The sequence below is a fragment of the Erinaceus europaeus genome, chromosome 1 (assembly GCF_950295315.1).
Source record: "Erinaceus europaeus chromosome 1, mEriEur2.1, whole genome shotgun sequence".
NCBI classification, from domain to species: domain Eukaryota; kingdom Metazoa; phylum Chordata; class Mammalia; order Eulipotyphla; family Erinaceidae; genus Erinaceus; species Erinaceus europaeus.
In genome coordinates, this window is record NC_080162.1 from 74285140 (window position 1) to 74303701 (window position 18562).

The window sequence follows — 18562 nt, forward strand, 5'->3', positions numbered from 1 at the left end:
TTTCCTTCTCCCCATCCCCTATCCTACATACATCCTCTTCGGATCTGACACTTCTGCCTCAGGATATATAAGGACAGGATTGTGATTAGAGATAGCTTAGATTGCGCTGTGTTCCACATGAATAAAGACTGAACTGTGTACCACTCAACCATGAGTCCCTGGTTGTCTCTCTCTCCTGCCCGCAAAGCTAACCCAGACCACAGGAAACCCTGAAGTAATATTAATTTATCTAGTCAACTTTAAAAGCAGTGCTAATTCTTTTTTTTTTTTTTTGCCTCCAGGGTTATTGCTGGAGCTTGGTGCCTGCACCACGAATCCACTGCTCCTGGCGACCATTTTTCCCCTTTTGTTGCCCTTGTTGTTTAAGCAATGCTACTTCTAAATGATTTTATAGTAGTATCAGATATTGAAAATTAATATTGGCTGTGGTTATGTGTTTACCTTGCTAAGTGAATTATTTAATTAATCTTTTAAAAAATTTTTAGTTACAAAAAGGAAACACTGACAAAAAACATAGGATAAGAGGGTACAACTCCACACAAGTCCTACCACCAGAACTCCGTATCCCATCCCAATTTAATTAATATTTTAAATCAAATTAGCTTTGTTTTGGAAGGTTTGGAAGCAAACATGGCATGCATGGGATATTGGGACAGTGAGGATATCTTAGGCCTGTCCCATTAAAACCAGGGCATGTGGCCAATTAAACTTGACCCACAGGAGTTGATGGTCCAGGTGGAGAAATCACTATTACTGTTCTCTCCAGAAGAAGGAAGTGTAGGTGTGATATGATGGAACATTTGGTAACTGTGAACTACATATTTGGAAGTGTAGGTGGAGGTGAACTTAAACTTTCTGTCCCTCTTTGTGGCTTAAAACGAGGGCTCAAATGCTTGATAGCACCCAAAAGTTTGTCTCATCTTTACGACTGTGTGACACAGATCTCTGGACAAAGAAATCCTGCTGTCCATTTAACTTGGGAAGTCTGTACACATGAAGCTGTTTCTGGTTCTCATTTTTCTGCTGTTTGAGGTACCTTCAGGTAATTTGTCCAAATATACAATGCAATTCAATAGGACTAGGGTCAGACCCTTCAAGATTGTTGCTATCTCACCACTATCATAAAAAATAATCACTTTCTTGAGTGTCTAATGTCTTAAAAGAGAGCATTTAGGGAAGTAAGAGGAAACTAGGGCTCTACATTCTGAAATCCTTTTCCAAAGGCAGGAATAAACAAACCCATCATCTAGAACTATCCTTATAGTTTTTAGCACAGTTTTTACCCAGAAACCTGGTTGTCTCTTTGTCTGTTTCAATTTAAGCTTTGGAGTTATATAAATGTGAAGTTAAAGGAAATCTTCATCATTGGTCCGTATAATAAATTAAGATAATTATTCTCCTTAAAGCTCAGGTTTCTATGTCAAATGATAGTAATGACTCAATTTCATAGAAGTTCATCTTCGTATGAAGATCATATAAACTCACAAATGTGAAGCACCAAATTCATGTCAGGAGCTTTGTTAGCTTTCTCCTTTATTAAGGAAAGGAAGGCATAATATCTTTTTGTGGTTCTAAACATAACTTTCAATAAAACTTAATTAGTATAGGGAGAACATGGGTTTTTCATCTTTATTACATGGGCTTGTCCTAACTGGTGCATAGAGAATTGGAAATAAGAGGTGTAGAACTCAAATGGAATAAGACAGCAAACAATAGGGAGCTTAATAAGAAGGGACAAGTTGAGTTATGGAGAAGGAATTCTTAACATCATTCCTTTGTGAGACTTATGATATAATGGCAAAAGGAGTTTTCTGCTGCTCTGTCAATAACTTTGATACTTAACTAGACTGTTAACTTAAAAAAAAATCTAGCCTTTAATTATTATTTTTTTAATGTTTGATTTGGCTCTGAATTGTGCCATGCTAACAAGTCAACCCTTCTGAGGACACTGGGTAGATTAAGACTAAGGTAATGTTGACGTTGAAATATAGAATGATAGATTTGCTAGGGTCTGTGGATCTAGAGCACAGCTCCTAATGTTAACTAGGAAACTCTTCCTTCTCTTTTGTTACATAAATTATAATTTCCTAGACCCAATAGGGCAGTAGTTAGGAACCTTGAATTTTGGAGGTCCTTAATTTTTTGGTGATTTTCAAGGACTGGGCCCTGAGTTTTCTCTCCTCACCATCAGGTTAGTTTTAGAACTGCCAAAGGCTATAGATTGTGGGGAACCACAAACCTCTTCCACTCTACCTACTAATGTGAATTCAATGTTGTTTCTTGTACACAGATGTGGCGTGGCAAAAAAAATGTTTTAATAATGTACAAGGATACTGCAGGAAGAAATGCAATATGGGGGAAATATATGATGTATCGTGTCAAGGTGGGAAATTATGTTGTGTTAATGAAGCAGAAAACAAAAAATACTTGGCAGTACCAGTGGCTTCTAAAGCTCCAGAAGTAGTTGACCAAAACATGGATTATATTGTTTTACCTACCACCACAGTTGTCACAGTCCAACTATAAATCAAGTACTTGCTTCACTGATATCCACTCTTCATGAATCAAAAGCACCACCCAACCCAGCAGACTAGAATAAGAGACTTATCTACTTCTGTGAAATTGTTTCTTCCCTTAATAAAGTCCTATGCTTCCCCCTTTGATTTGCTCATTGATGCATTGTTTACTTTTTTTTTGGATACTTCAAACATAAATGAATTGTTACCATGTTCTAGACATTATACTAGTAATTTATGTGATATAGAGATAAAGTGAACATGTTGATAGAGGTTAATGTTATACCCTCATTTTTAATGAAATATAGTATTTCACAACATTTCAGGTATTCTCTTTAAATGAAGTTTTTTTTAAATTTATAAGCATATCTTAATGTCTGAACTTTGTGTCAGGGGGTTGAATAAAGAAGGTTTTGATAACAACTGAGAATTGATTAAAGGAAGGCAAGGTTTTTGAACATTTTCATAGCAAGACCTTTGAACATATCAGTTGCCATAAAATAATGCCATGAAACACATGAAACAACTACAAGCCTCAGTCTTGGAGTTATAGATTTGTCTCTGCTTCATATAGTGATTACCACCTTCATTATTTTTTTAAAATTTATATAATTTTTATTTATAAAGTGGAAATATTGACAAGATAAGAGGGGTAACATTCCATACAATTCCCACCACCAGAATTCTGTATCTAGTCCCCTCCCTTTATAGCTTCCCTGTTCTTTATCCCTCCTGGAGTATGGACCCAGGGTTATTATGGAGTGCAAAAGGTGGAAGGTCTGGCTTCTGTAATTGCTTCCCTGCTGAACATGGACATTGGCAGGCCAATCCATACTTCCAGCCTGTCTCTTGCTTTCCCTAGTGGGACAAGGCTCTGGGGAGGTGGGGCTCCAGGACACTTGGCGTGATCATTTGTCCAAGGAAGTCAGGTTGGCATCATGGTAGCATCTGAAACCTGGTGGCTGAATAAGAGTTAAAATATAAAGCAGACAGACAGACAGATACAGAAATAACACTAAACTCCTATTTGTGACCTTGGGAGAACTACTGCAATTTCCAGTGGAGGAAAGAGGGACACAGAACTCTGGTGGTGGGAACAGTGTGGTATTATACCCCTGTTATCTCATAATTTAGTAAATTAATATTAAGTAGGTAATAAAAATTAAATAAAAAAGATATAAAGCAGAACAAATTGTTTTTTTTTTCTTTTTTAAAAAAATACTTTAAAAATGTTTTTATTTTATTTTCCCTTTTGTTGCCCTTGTTTTTATTGTTGTAGTTATCATTGTTGTTGTCGTTCTTAGATAGGACAGAGAGAAATGGAGAGAGGAGGGGAAGGAAGACAGGGAGGGGGAGAGAAAGACAGACACCTGCAGACCTGCAGAAGTGACCTGTGAAGTGATCCCCCTGCAGGTGGGGAGCCGGGGGCTCGAACCGGGATCCTTACGCTGGTCCCTGCGCTTTGCGCCACCTGCGCTTAACCTGCTGCGCTGCCGCCCGACTCCCTGATTGTTTATTTCATCTCAAGGCCCCCTACCTGAGCAGCCCCCCAAGTCCAAGGCCTGCTGACTCCTCAGACTTCCCTGTACCCCTCCGCTCTGAGCCCACAGCCAAGAAGCCCCTGCCCCTTCCCCAAATCTGACCCCCAGCCCCGCTGTGGTGCCCTCAGCCCCACCCTGTCTAAGCCAGGTCCCTGCCCTCCAGGCCCCAGGGTGGGCACAGCCACGCACCTCTGAACACCTAGCCTGCCACTGAGGGTGCTGTGGTCCCAGTCTCCTGCCCCCCCAGCCCTCTCCATTCCCAAGACCCTTTCTCCTCAGACCCACCTGCCCCAGGATTCACGCGCCCTCTGCCCCCTCCTCCCCTTGCGTCCTGTCCAACCTCCCTGAACTCTGGGCCCCCTGAGCCCAGTCTCTCCTCTAACCAGGACAGGCCCGGCCCCTCCCCCACAGCTCACCCAGGGGTCCTCCAGCAGAACAAATTGTTGACTAATCATGAACCTAAAGGCAAGAATATTGCAGATAAAGATTTGGTATCTTTGTTTTGGAAAAAGCTACTAGGTCTATTTTAGGTATACTCCAAGGGGCCCATGACTTTACTAGTTTTTGCCTGAGCCTAACATCTGATATGCAGGAGGACCCAAAGTTATTGTGTGTGGAGATGGTGTCATAGTTGTAAAAAGGACTAGAAAGCTGGATCAGGGAAGAGAGCAGCTTCCAAATATGAGAAAAGTATATAAATATTATTAACTATAGACTCCATAGGTTTTATCTGGGGTCCATATTCAGCACAGGAGCCTATGTAACCTCTGCATCCCTATAGGTCTAAGCTCACAGTCTATGGTCACGGCTAAGAACATTCTAGGTTGCACTAATTTCAGGACCCACCCATCTTTCTTGGGTGGAAGGTAGAATATGTTGCCCAACCTCCCTTTGGAGAATGGAACATTCCCTGCCATTGTTGATCCACACTGAGCACAAGGTCCTATTGGGGCCCACAAAGGGGTCCATTATGTTGTTCCTGATAGAGATAAACAGTGACAGTGGAGAAAGGGATCTGCTAAAGGTCTAGGCCCATCATGTTTATGTGGGAATTCCAGGACTCCCTGACTAGGGCCCTAGGACTACCTTCATTCTTATCTTCCCAGTTCACTGCTTTAACACAGGAACTAAATAAATTAGACTTCCCCATTGTTCAACTTTGGATTTTTTTTTTTTTTTTGTCACCTGGGCTATTTCTGGGACTCATTGCTTGCATGATAACTCCAGTGCTCTTTGTGGCCATTTCTTCTTTTTTCTTTTTGATAGAGACAGAAAGAAATAGAAAGGGAGAGAGAGAGATAGAAAAAAAGACACTGGCTTCATCTGCAAGTAAGGTTTTAGTGGTTTGAACTCAGTTCCTCATGCATGGTAATATATGCCTTGTACTGGGTGTGCCTCCCTGCCTGACCCCTGGATGCTCCATCCTTAAACCAGAACAAAGTGCATGCATATTATTATGAAATATCCTTTCCTAATTTCTTTCAATTTATTGATATTATTATGTTCACTTAGATTATCTTTTGCTGTGCTTAATAACACTTAATTTGTCACAATGTGTAATCTTAAACTGCCTCAGGAATTTTCTCCCATTACTTGGTTTCCCATTTTCCTCTCTAAAATTATAAGTAGTCCTCAGTTATTAGCTATGTTCTTTCCTGAAACATGGTTGATAAATATATTTGTCAACGGAAATTCCCTTATTAGTATTTCAGGTATAATGTGATATACAAACAGTGGTTTTGTCAACCTTCTTTAGTTTAATGTCACCTTTGCATCATTAAGAGCATTTAAGCATGCTTATTCAGGTACAGAACTTGGGTGGTGGGTGTGGTGTGGAAGTATAGACTGTAATCTGACAACCTTGGAACCTGCTATTAATCACAAATAAAAATAGGAAAAAAACAATAGTGTACTGTGTATTGTACTGTAGAAGAAAAAAACAACAAGAAGTCATACCATGGGATGCACAATTAAGTACAAATATATCGACAAAAAATGCTAGTATATAAAAAAAATGCTTGTATAGTGTACACCAACCGTGGGATGAGACTGAAGTTGAGAGAGGTGAGGCCAGATGAGATGTTTGAATCACTGCTGTTTTTGTTAGCTATTTAATAATGATTTACAAGACCATAAAATTACAAGGCTACACTTTTTGTTTGTTTTACTAGTGCATTTGTTTGCATTATTTCTATCGCATATGAGCAAAACCATCTCTTTCAGAGAAATGCAGGCTATTTGGTAACAGATATAAACTATACCATCAAAAAAACTGAAGACTGAAACTCTGACTTTACCTTTTCCTTCCTTCTCCACATTATCTTTAAAATGCAAAGCCAAGGGATGGGGGAGAGCATAGTCATTATACAAAAGACGTTCATGTTTAAAGTCCCAGGATTTCAGGCTTAACCCCAGTGTGCTGCCATTTTTCTATGACCAAAGTTCTCTCCTACATGATTACAATACCAATTTGTTCTTTAATACAAAGCTGGTCAGAACTCTGAGCAAGTAGGCTACAAAGTGAGGATTAGTTGTGCATATCAACATTTTGAGTTTTTCCAGCCCTCCTTCCCACACATACTTTTGCAAACTACTTATATCCCTTTTTCAATGGGAAAGTCTGAGTAAATATATATATACATCTATCTATCTATCTATCTATCTATCTATATATATGTAGTCTTATTATTTTTTTGGTCTGAGTTTTTTTTTTATCAGTTCCATACTTTATATAGTGAACATTCCATTTCTGGTTAAAGAACACTCAATTTTACTAGATTTACTTTAAGGTTATTCTAGGGATCAAGGATTAAGGAGTGAGAAGATGTGGATCCAGTCATCTTAATTTATTGAAATAGGTTGAGAAAAATCACTAATGAATTGTATTTTCTTTATGTAGAATTTGCCTTGAGGATTGAATAACTTTCTGTATATATATCTTCATTTTGAGGGAAAGTATATGCAAATGTCACTGGCTTTGGACGAGGTGGCTTTGTAATTTTTCTGCGTGCTTCCAGCTCCAAGATATTGAGACAACAATATCTCCCATTTTCACATAGTACTTGACGTATTTCAGTTATTTTGCATATTTTCCTGCAGTGTCCTTGTACATATTCACCCCAGCACTTCTTCAGTTGTTTAGTTACTGTGCATATAAAAGAACAACAGGTAAAGTTCAGTGTTTGAAACTAAAAGTCAACTTTCAGCATGGGAAATACAGTGAATGTTTTAGGTGTTAGGTGTATAGAGGATTCAAAAGACAAATTCCTATAATATCCTTCGTGTATTTTTTCAAGGAGGGAAATTTCAGAGTTTGCGTTTATTTCACATTTAGTTCTTATATAATTTTATGCTTAAATAGCATCTGATAAACTTTACTAAGAGCATCTGATTTTTGTTTGGGAATATGAAGGAGTTGAATTCTTGATTTCATGCTATAAAACTATGCTCCATCTTTGAATCTCAGGAAATCTATCTCTAAATGACTGCTTCTAGGACACTACTTCCTTACCACTGCCCACCTCTGTTATCCAAAGAATAATAGTTTGTTGATAGGTGTTTATGTCTGAATCAAACCATATTTTTGGGTTTATAATCATTATAGTGGTCAAGAATGGATTTTTTTCTGTCTGGTAAGGTTGTTTTCTCCACTTAATAATCTTATTCACTTATTAATTCTCCAGATTGTACATTTTTGCTGTTGCAATCACCTTTTGGCTTCTTTCTATACCATGTCTTGACAAAATTAGAAAGTTGTATCACCCAAAGCCTGTATCTTCAGACCTGTTCTTTTTTTTTTTTAATTATTTTTTAAGACTTTCTTTAAAAAAATTTTTTTTATTTATTCATGAGAAAGATAGGAGGAGAGAAAGAACCAGACTTCACTCTGGTACATGTGCTGCCAGGGATTGAACTCAGGACCTCATGGTTGAGAACCCAATGCTTTATCCACTGCGCCACCTCCCGGACCACATCAGACCTGTTCTTATCCATCTATGATTCATTCTCTTATTTTATTTTAATGAGAGAGAGAGAAACAGGTACAGAGAGAAAAATACAGAGTTACTAGAGCACGTCTCAGCTGTGGTTTATGATGGCACGGGAGTTCGACCTGGGACTTTAGAGCCTCAGATGTGAAAATATCTTTGCATAACCATTATACTCTCCCCTCCTCACCTTAATAATTTTCTATTACTTCCAGAGAGCAGACTTTTCCAAATTTCGGTCATAGTCTTTTCATACACATATATGTGTATATATTAGTGAATCTAGATTATTAATATTTTGGTGATTTAAGAGTTAGGGTGTTAAAATATTGACTTTTAGACTTACTCAGTTTCATAAAATAATTTACAGAGAGTGGAGAATGAGAATTAAAATCTTCCTCTACCCCCAGATTATAGAATTCTTTGATTCTTAAGTATTTAGGGGCCAGAGACAGATAATTTTTATTCCTGTAATAAGATACAAGAGATCTGATTTTGAAACAGGAAAGTTAGTTTTAAGTTCTTAGAATCTGCCAAATCATGGTTATGCTGGATGTTCTAAAATTTGTTATAATTTAATGAAGCCTCCATGAGCCATGTGTCATTGACTCTACAAAGAAAGAAAGTGAGGTTAAGGGAGTCGGGTGGTAGCGCAGTGGGTTAAGCGCAGGTGGCGCTAAGCACAAGGACCAGCAGAAGGATCCCGGTTCCAGCCCCTGGCTCCCCACCTGCAGGGGAGTCACTTCACAGGCGGTGAAGCATGTCTGCAGGTGTCTGTCTTTCTCTCCCCCTCTCTGTCTTCCCCTCCTCTCTCCATTTCTCTCTGTCCTATCCAACAACAATGACATCAATAATAACTACAACAATAAAAAAAAAACAAGGGCAACAAAAAGAATAAATAATAAAAAAAAGAAAGTGAGGTTAAGAGACTCTTCATCAGTTTTCCAAGTTTACAAGTATCTCACACTGAAGACACATTTCTTAAAACTGATTTCAAAGTCTGTACATCTGTTACTCACACATTATGGCATAGTGGATTATATATATTCATATGTATGCACATTCACACACATATCTCGTCTACTGTCTATCATTGTCTGCATCAGAGAGGAAGAAAATACAATAGATGCCAGAATTTTTATGGTCTCTAAAGAATTTAGGGCATAACTAAACATTGGATTAATTTGTGTCTATAATGAGACATCCCCAGAGGAAATTATGGCCCTTTTTTCCAGTAATGTGGAGCTCTTCTTAAAGAACAGCAAGGAGCAGGTGGACTTTTCAGAGCACTGATCAGCTCTTGCTTATGGTGGTGTGGTGGATTGAACCTGGGGCTTTGGAGCCTCAGGCATGAGAGTCTCTTTGCATAGTCATTATGCTATCTACCCCTGCATAGTGAAGGCTTTTTTCCCCCCAGAAAACAAAACAAAACAAAGCCGGTTCTTTTACTGATACTGATATCTCTGTTAAAAAGAAGCACAATTCAGTACCTGTGAAGATCCAGACAACTTTACAAGTATTGATAACAGATTGCTATACATTGTTTTATATTGCAGATCCCATAGAGCTGCTTTACAGACATTATTAAGTTTGTTGTTGCTGATGTTATACTTTTTGACAAACCAAAATACATATTCAAGTATGTGATCATAGAAATAGAAATTCACCAACAGAATATTGGTTTTAATGCTTTGACTCAGAAGGATATATATATATATATATCTGCTGGGGGTTGAAACCAGGATCTCACACATAAAAGGCATGTACTATACCACTGAACTACAGAGCTATGCCGCTAGCCACAGAAACCACACTTTTTGATGATGTAGAATCTCTAGTGACTCTCTTTCCTCCTACTGTGAACTATGACATTCCCCTGGGTTCTTAGAAACACTCAGTCACATTGCCGATTTGAACGAGCCTACAGAAAGCTTTGGATTACCTGTGAACTCGAGTAGTAGAATTGCTGTGATCAAGAGGAGCCTCATGGCCAGGTTTTCCAGACAATGTAGCAGTCAATGCATTTGGTCCAATGAACTGCACATTATGCTACTTTCCTCACAGAGTTAGACTCTTATGCACTGAATCAGAACAGATAGCATGAAATGTATCCCCTCCAACTTGTAAATTGGAATTGTGGATTTTGCATCATATGGGTAGGCACAGGAAATTTGAGGTCACTCACTATACCCCCACATGGAATGCAGAGACAGCATGTTCCAGCCCATCACACCTGACATCATTCTGTAGGCTGTGCTTTCTCTACTTTGGCTGTCTGCCCAGTTAGACTAAGGTAGACATGAACTTTAGCAAATGAATAAGACAATGTAAATAATGAATTTTAATTTGTCTAATGCATCTGGCAAAACTTAGGATCTTTGGATATTGTACCTACCACGTCAGTCAGTCCAAATATTCACTAGTAGGCAGCCTTCATCTCCAGTATCCTAGATAAATTTGATTAATAACTGACAGGTAACATGCAATGATGAAGGAATAATAGGATCACTAGAGCAAAGTGTGTAAATCACCATCCTGATGGACAATAAAAAGCTTTTTTTCTTTTTGAAATTTTGTTAGTGACTTAATATTGATTTACAAAAATTATAAGGTAACATGCATATAATTTTGCACCATTCCCACCACCAGAGTTCTGAATCCCTAAAGCTCTCCATTGGAATCTACAGTAGTTCTCCCAAGGTTGCAGATAGGGGTTGACTATTATTTCTGTAGCTGTCTATATTTGCATATATTTGCCCATTTTTTTATAGTCTCGCTTTGTCTTCCTTTCTAAGTAACACCTACAGCTATTACTACTTCTGAATGTCCGTTGTATTTTTTTTTTCTTTTTTTCTCTCTTTGGTTTCTGATTGAAGTTGAGAGCCCCTCTGGTTATCTTCTCCTATCATTTCTCCCTTGCTGTGGGGTATGGACCAAAATTCTTCTTCTTCTTCTTCTTCTTCTTTTTTTTTTTTTTTGCCTCCAGGGTTATTGCTGGGGCTCGGGCCTGCACTACAAATCCACTGCTCCTGAAGTCTATTTTTCCTCCTTTTGCTTCCGTTGTTATTTTACCATTATTGTGGTTATTATTGTCGTTGTCAATGTTGTTTTTGGATAGGACAGAGAGAAATGGAGAGAGGAGGGTGAGAAAAAGACAACTGCAGACCTGTTTCACCGCTTGTGAAGCGACCCCTCTGCAGGTAAGGAGTTGGGTGTTCCAACCCGAATACTTACGCAGCCATGTGCACTTAACCCGCTGTGCTACTGCCCCACCCCTGGACCAAAATTCTTTATGGGGTACAGAAGGTGGGAGTTCTGGCGTCTGTAATTGCTTCTCTGCTGGACATGGGTGTTCGCAGGTCGATCCGTATCACCAGCCTAAAAACAAGTTTTTTCCCCTATCAATATAGTGGATTCTTTGGTCAATACATATCTTCTCTACTCTACTTCTTGAGAAGGTCTCCATTGTCCATTGATCGTAGTGTCTATATTTTTGAGGTGGCTGAGGAAGCATTATTCTGGGGTCCTGTGCCACATCAGCAACGCATTTTTTCCTTTTATTTTAAAATTTAAAAATACTTATTTATTTATTCCCTTTTGTTGTCCTTTTTTCATTGTTGTTATCGATGTCGTCGTTGTTGGATAAGAAAGAAAGAAATGGAAAGAGGAGGGGAAGACAGAGAGGGGGAGAGAAAGACACCTGCAGACCTACTTCACCGCCTGTGAAGCGACTCCCCTGCAGGTAGGGAGCCAGGGGCTCGAACCGGGATCTTTACGCAGGTCCCTGTACTTTGCCCCACGTGCACTTAACTCGCTACACTATTGCAGGATCACTGGACTCCCAGCAACACATTTTATATTAGCACAGGTTTAGGGAACTATATGAATGGTTTTGTTACTCAAGATTTGATTTCTAAGGCAGTATAGCTCTTTTGCAAGTCCAACAGGCATTACTCTGAATTGCTTTCAGACATTTTTGGAGTCTGAGGCATGAGAGTCTCTTTGCATAACCATTATGCTATCTACCTCCAAGCTTTTAGACATTTTCATGTCCAAAACCAACCAAAAGATTCTTTTTGAATTTTAGAAGTTCTTTTTACATCCCTGCCAGAACAGTGATAACTATATAATAAGCTTTTGGGGATTATATTATTTCTTTTAAAAATATTTTATTTATTATTGGATAGAGACAGAGAGAAAATGAGAGGGGAAGGAGAGTTATAGAGGGAGAGAGACAGAGAGAAACTTGTAGTCCTGCTTCACCACTCCTAAAGCCTTCCCCCTGTAGATGGGGACCAGGGGCTTGAACCTAGGATCTTGTGCACTGTAATATGAACACTTAACCAGGTGTGCCACCACCTGGCCCCCAGGATTATATTATTTAGATAGTCCTTAGAAACTTCTCAGACTCTGCTATAAGTAATAAAAGACAATAATCTCTGGACTATGTAGAAGAACAATATTAATGATCAACATTAATTAATAGTGGTATCACTTTTCTTTTTTAATTTGCCACTAAGGTTATTGCTGAGGCTCTGTGCCAGTGCTATGGCTTGCCCTCAATGTGGATCAACAACAATAAAGAATGTTCCATCCTCTGAAGGGAGGCTATGTAACATACTCTACCTACCACCTGAAGAAGATGGGTCCTGAAATTGGGGCGGCTTGGAATGTTCCTACTCATGACCACAAAGTGTGAGCTCAGACCTACAGGGATGCAGAGATTACATAGGATCCTAAGCTGAATATGGGCTCCAGATCAAACTGATGGGGTTTACAGTCAACAATATTTATACAACTTTCCTATATCTGGGAGCTATTCTCTTCCTTGATCCAGCTTTCTAGCCCCTTTTCCAGCCATGACATCATCTCTCCAGACAATATCTTGGGTCCACCTGCATATCAGAGGTTAGGCTCAGGTAAAAACTAGTATAGTCATGGGCCCTTTGGAATATAACTAAAATAGGCCTACTAGCTATCTTCAAAACGGAGATCCCAAATCTTCATCTGCAATTCTTGCCTTTAGGTTCATGATTAGTCAACAATTTGTTTGGCTTTATATGTTAACTCTTGTTTCAGCCGCCAGGTTCCAGATGCTACCATGATGCCAACCTGACTTCCCTGGACAGACAACCCTACCAATATGTCTTGGAGCCCCACACCTATGGACAGAGTCTCTCCAACAAATGGTGTTGGAAAAAATGGGTTGAAACATGCAGAAGAATGAAACTGAACCACTATATTTCACCAAATACAAAAGTAAATTCTGAGTAGACCAAGGACTTGGATGTTAGACCAGAAACTATGAGATATATCAGATACCTAGAGGAAAATATTGGCAGAACTCTTTTCCGCATAAATTTCAAAGACATCTTCAATGAAACGAATCCAGCTACAAAGAAGACTAAGATGTCCATAGGGGGCTTACTTCTGGGCTCTCAGTTTTACTCCACTGGTCAGTGGGTCTATTCATGTTCCAGTACCAAGCAGTTTTGATTACAATGGCCCTTTAACACGATTTGAGATCTGGGAGTGTGATGCCTCCAGTTCTGTTCTTTCTTGTTTCAGCAATTCTAGGTCTTTTCTGGCTCCAGATAAACATTTGTAGCATTTGTTCTATTCTCCAAAAAATGTGGTTGGGATCTTGATGGGGACAGCATTAAATTTGTAGATGGCTCTTGGTAGTATATTCATTTTGATGATGTTAATTCTTCCAACCCATGAGCATGGAATATCTTTCCACTTCTTTATGTCTTTTTCAATTTCCTGAGTAGTGACTCATAATTTTCAGTATACAAGTCTTCACTTCTTTGGTTAGGTTTATTCCTAGATATTTTATTGTTTTTGTTGCTATCGTAAAAGGAATTGATTTCTGGATTTCAACGTCTTCTAACTTAGTGTTTGCATAGAGGAATGCCACTAACTATTGAATGTTAATTTTGTAGCCTGACACCTTACTGGGTTGTCTGATGATTTACAAAGCTTCTTGCTGGATTCTTTAGGTTTTTTTTTCTATGCATACTATCATGTCATCTGCAAATAGGGAGAGATTGACTTCTTCTCTTCTAATCTGTATGCCTTTAATTCCTTGCTCCTGCCTGATTGCTATGGCAAGAACTTCTAACACTATGTTGAATAGTAATGGTGATAGTGGGCAGCCTTGTCTAGTACCTGATCTGAGGGAAAATGCTTCCAGTTTTTCACCATTGAGTATGATGTTGGCTGTAAGTCTGTTATATATATACTCATTATCTTGAGGAATTTCTCATCTATTCCTATTTTTTTGTAGTGTTCTGATCATAAAGGGATGTTGTATTTTGTCAAAGGTTTTCTCTGCGTCTATTGATATGACCATGCGGTTTTTGGTCTTGTTTTTATTGATGTGGTGGATCACACTGATTGATTTACATATACTAAACCAACCTTGCATCCCTGAGATAAACTCCATTTGGTCATGATGAACAATCTTTTTAATATACTCCTGTATCTGCTTGGCTAGAATTTTATTCAATATTTTAATTCTATGTTCATCAGAGATATTGGTCTGTAGCTTTCTTTTTTGGTTGTGTCCTTGTCTGCTTTTAGTATCAGAGTGATGTTAGCTTCACAGAAGCTGGAAGGGAGTATTCCTGTGTTTTCAATCTTCTAGAAGACTTAAAAGTAGAGGTATTAGTTATTCCTTGAAGGTTTTGTAGAATTAATTTGTAAAACCATCTGGTCCAGGACTTTTATTCTTGGGAAGGTTTTTGGTAACTGTTTCAAATTTGTTGTCTGTGATGGGCCTGTTCATATTATCTAGTTCCTCTTTATTTAATTTTGGAAGTTTGTAGGTATCTAGGAAGTCACCCATTTCTTCCAGGTTCTCTAGCTTGGTGGGATAGAGTTGTTAATAGAAGCCTCACATGATATGTTGAATTTTTTTTTGATATGTTGAATTTCTGTGGTGTCTGTAGTGACATCTCCTCTTTCATTTACAATTCGATTTATTTGGGTCTTTGTCAATTTTGTTCACTCTTTCGAAGAACCAACATTTACTTTTGTTGATCTTTTGTATGATTTTCTTATTTTCAATGTTATTTATTTCTGCCCTATCTTTAGTTGTTTCTGTCCTTCTGGTTGCTTTAGGGTTCCTTTCTTCTTCTTCTTCTTCTTCTTCTTCTTCTTCTTCTTCTTCTTCTTCTTCTTCTTCTTCTTCTTCTTCTTCTTCTTCTTCTTCTTCTAGGTCTTTAAGGTGTGCAGTCAGGTTCTTTATTTGTGCTTTTTCTTGTTTCCTAATATGTGCTTGTATAGCTATGAAGTTCCCTCTCAGTACTGCCTTATCTGTGTCCCAAATATTTTGATAGCTTGTGTCTTCATTCTTCATTTTCATTGAACTCTCGAAACATTTTGATTTCTTCCCTTACTTCCTCTTTGACCCAGTAGTTGTTAAATAGTGTACTGTTGAGCTTCCATATTTTGGGACTATTGCTAATCTTTTATTGATTGTTAAGTGTTAGTTTAATTCCACTGTGGTCAGAGAAGAGGCTTGGTATGATTTCAATGCTCTTGAATTTGCCGATGCTGTCTTTGTGGCCTAACATATGGTCTATGCTTGAGAATGACCCATGTGGACTGGAGTAGAATGTGTATCCCAGTTTCTTGGGGTGAATGATTCTGAAAATGTCCAATAGTTCTAGTTTATCTATCTCCTTATTTAGCTACCTCATGTCTTTATTGATTTTTCTGCCTGGATGATCTGTCAAGTTGAGAAAGTGGGGTGTTGAAGACCCCTACTATGACTGTGTTGCTGTAGCTATTTCAGTAGATGTTTGATGTATTTAAATGGCCTCTTCATGGGTACATAGATGTTGATAATCATTAAATCCTCTTGATTGATTGATCATCTGAGAACTAAATAATGTCCATTCCCATCTTTTAGAATTTTATTTATTTAAAAATTAAAAAAAAAATTTATTTTCTCTTTTTTGTTGCCCTTGTTGTTTTTTTGTTGTAGTTATTATTGTTGTTTGATATTGTTGTTGGATAGGTCAGAGAAAAATGGAGAGAGGAGGGGAAGACAGAGAGGGGGAGAGAAAGACAGACACCTGCAGACCTGCTTCACCCCCTGTGAAGCGACTCCCCTGCAGGTGGGGAGCCAGGGGCTCGAACTGGGATCCTTACACCAGTCCTTGTACTTTGTACCATATGAGCTTAACCCACTGTGCTACTGCCGAACTCCCAATTTTATTTATTTATTTTTTATTTTTTTATTTTTAAAAAAATTTTTTTATTTAAGAAAGGATTAGTGAACAAAAGCATAAGGTAGGAGGGGTACAAATCCACACAATTCCCACCACTCAATCCCCATAACCCACTCCCTCCCATGGTAGCTTTCCCATTCTCTATCCCTCTGGGAGCATGGACCCAGGGTCGTTGAGGGTTGGAGAAGGTAGAAGGTCTGGCTTCTGTAGTTGCTTCCCCTCAATTTTATTTATTTTAAGGTCTATCATGTCAGATATGAGCATAGCTGTTCCTGCCCTTTTTTTGTGGGACAGTGGCTTATATGGTAGTTTTCCATACTTTCACTCTGAGTCTGTGTTTGTCTTGTTGAGTTAGGTGGGTTTCCTGTAGACAGCATATTGTTGGGTTGTGTTTTCTGATCCATCTTCCAACTCTGTGCCTTTTAATAGGTGAATGCAGGTCATTGACATTTATTGATATCATAGATTGAAAATATTTGAACACCATTATTGTATATTTTTAGAGTGTTCTGATATATGGCATATTTATGATGGTCTGACTGTTTATAGGAGACCTTTCAGAACTTCTTTCAGGGAAGGCTTGGTGATAGTTGATTCTTTCAACTGTTGCCTGTCTGAGAAGGTTTTTATGCCTCCATCTAGTCTGAATGACAGTCTAGCAGGATATAGTAGTCTTGGTTGAAAGCTTTTCTCATTGAGCACTAAAAAGATATCTTGGACCTTTACGTCTTTTATGTTGTCTAGAGTAGAGAAGTTCTCAGCTATTATGTCCTGAAAAATGTTTTCTTCCCCTCCCTCTCTTTCTTCCTTTGTTAAGCCACTAATGGGTATATTATTTATTTTGAAGTCATCCCATAGGTATCTGTTGTTGTTTTCAGAATCTCTTAGTCTCTTACTTCTTTTTTAATTGTCTCTAATTTGTCCTCGATGTTGTTAATTCAGTCTTCAGCTTCATTTATTCTATTCTCTCTCCCCTCTACTGTTTTCTGGAGTTCATCTATTTTGTTACCCTGTTCTGATACTGTTTTAGCTTGTTCAGCTAATTGTGCTTTTAGCTCAGCTACTTCAGATTTCAGCTCTCTAATAACTTTGAGATAGTATTTTCTTCTAGAGTCTCATTTGTTGTTTCTGCATTTCTGATGACAATTCTTTCAAAGTCTTTACTCACTCTTGTGATTATTTCCTTAACTAGTGTTTGGATGTTAACCTTATTATTTTGTGCTTCAGCCTTTTGGGGGCTTTTATCTGGACTCTTGTCCTGGTTCATTTCTCCAATATTTCTTCTTGTTGGTTTAACCATTCTATATAGTATGTTATGAGGCCCCTCTCTCAGTACTTTTCAAATAACTGATCACTCTTGCCTGGATTGACTTGTGTCTAAGTAAGGTAGTTAAAGGGTTCACAATTGTGGAAACTGACAGTTGTGTAAGGTACTTAAAGAGTTTACAGTTGTGGAAATTAACAGTTGTTTCAATATTATTTCAATCCCTGAGTTGGAGTTCAGAGGTTGTTAAAAGCCTCTTTTTGGGAGTCGGACAGTAGTGCAGTGCATTAAGCATGGGTGATACAAAGTGCAAGGACCAGTGTAAGGAATCTGGTTCAAGCCCCCAGCTCCCCACCTGCAGGGGAGTCCCTTCACAGGAGGTGAAGCAGGTCTGCAGGTGTCTGTCTTTCTCTCCCCTTCTCTGTCTTCCCCTCCTCCCTCCATTTTTCTCTGTCCTATCCAACAACGATGGCATTAATAACAACAACAATAATAACTACAACAACAATGAAAAACAAGGGCAACAAAAGGGAAAATAAATAAATTTTTAAAAAGAAGCCTCTTATTTAAAAAAGAAAAACAAAAATCCTCTTTTGTTCTTTTTCTTCCCTGTAGGCTATGGGAGCCTTAGTGCTTTTAAACTGTAAGTAGGCTTCTTAGCTTAATCACTCACTCCTGATCAAGAGATAAAGCAGGGTGGGGGAGAGATATCACAGTGGTTATGCAAAGAGACTCTAACACAAAGTTCTGGGCTCAATTCAGTTTCTCTGCCAAGCCGGGCAGCACTGCTGGACCCTGTGAGTTTCTAAACATGTCCCATTTATAGTCTGTAGGTTCTGAGGCAATTATTCGCCATGTTCTCATCAAGAGAACAATGTGGAAAGGCTCACACTATACAGCCACACTGCTAGGCCACTGAGGTGTAGTTCTTCTCCTGAGTTTCCTGGTCAGTTCTCTGTTCCCAGGTGTCAGCACAGGGCCTCCCCCTTGCTGCTCCAGTCTCTGAGGGCAGTAG

General features: G+C 38.6%; 2 protein-coding genes across 2 annotated transcripts; one reads left to right on the plus strand and one right to left on the minus strand.

The window, feature by feature from the left end:
- The first annotated feature begins 993 nt into the window (after positions 1-993).
- Positions 994-2526, plus strand: DEFB128 (defensin beta 128). The gene is made up of 2 exons (XM_016188112.1): positions 994-1042; positions 2291-2526. Exons 1-2 carry the CDS (start codon positions 994-996, stop codon positions 2524-2526), a joined length of 285 nt encoding a protein of 94 aa, XP_016043598.1.
- A 4422-nt stretch (positions 2527-6948) lies between these two features.
- Positions 6949-10031, minus strand: DEFB127 (defensin beta 127). Its single transcript, XM_007523093.2, has 2 exons — positions 9986-10031; positions 6949-7202 (listed from the first exon to the last, which is right to left on the minus strand). The coding sequence occupies exons 1-2, from the start codon at positions 10029-10031 to the stop codon at positions 6949-6951; spliced, it is 300 nt and encodes a 99-aa protein (XP_007523155.1).
- Between the last annotated feature and the right edge of the window lie 8531 nt (positions 10032-18562).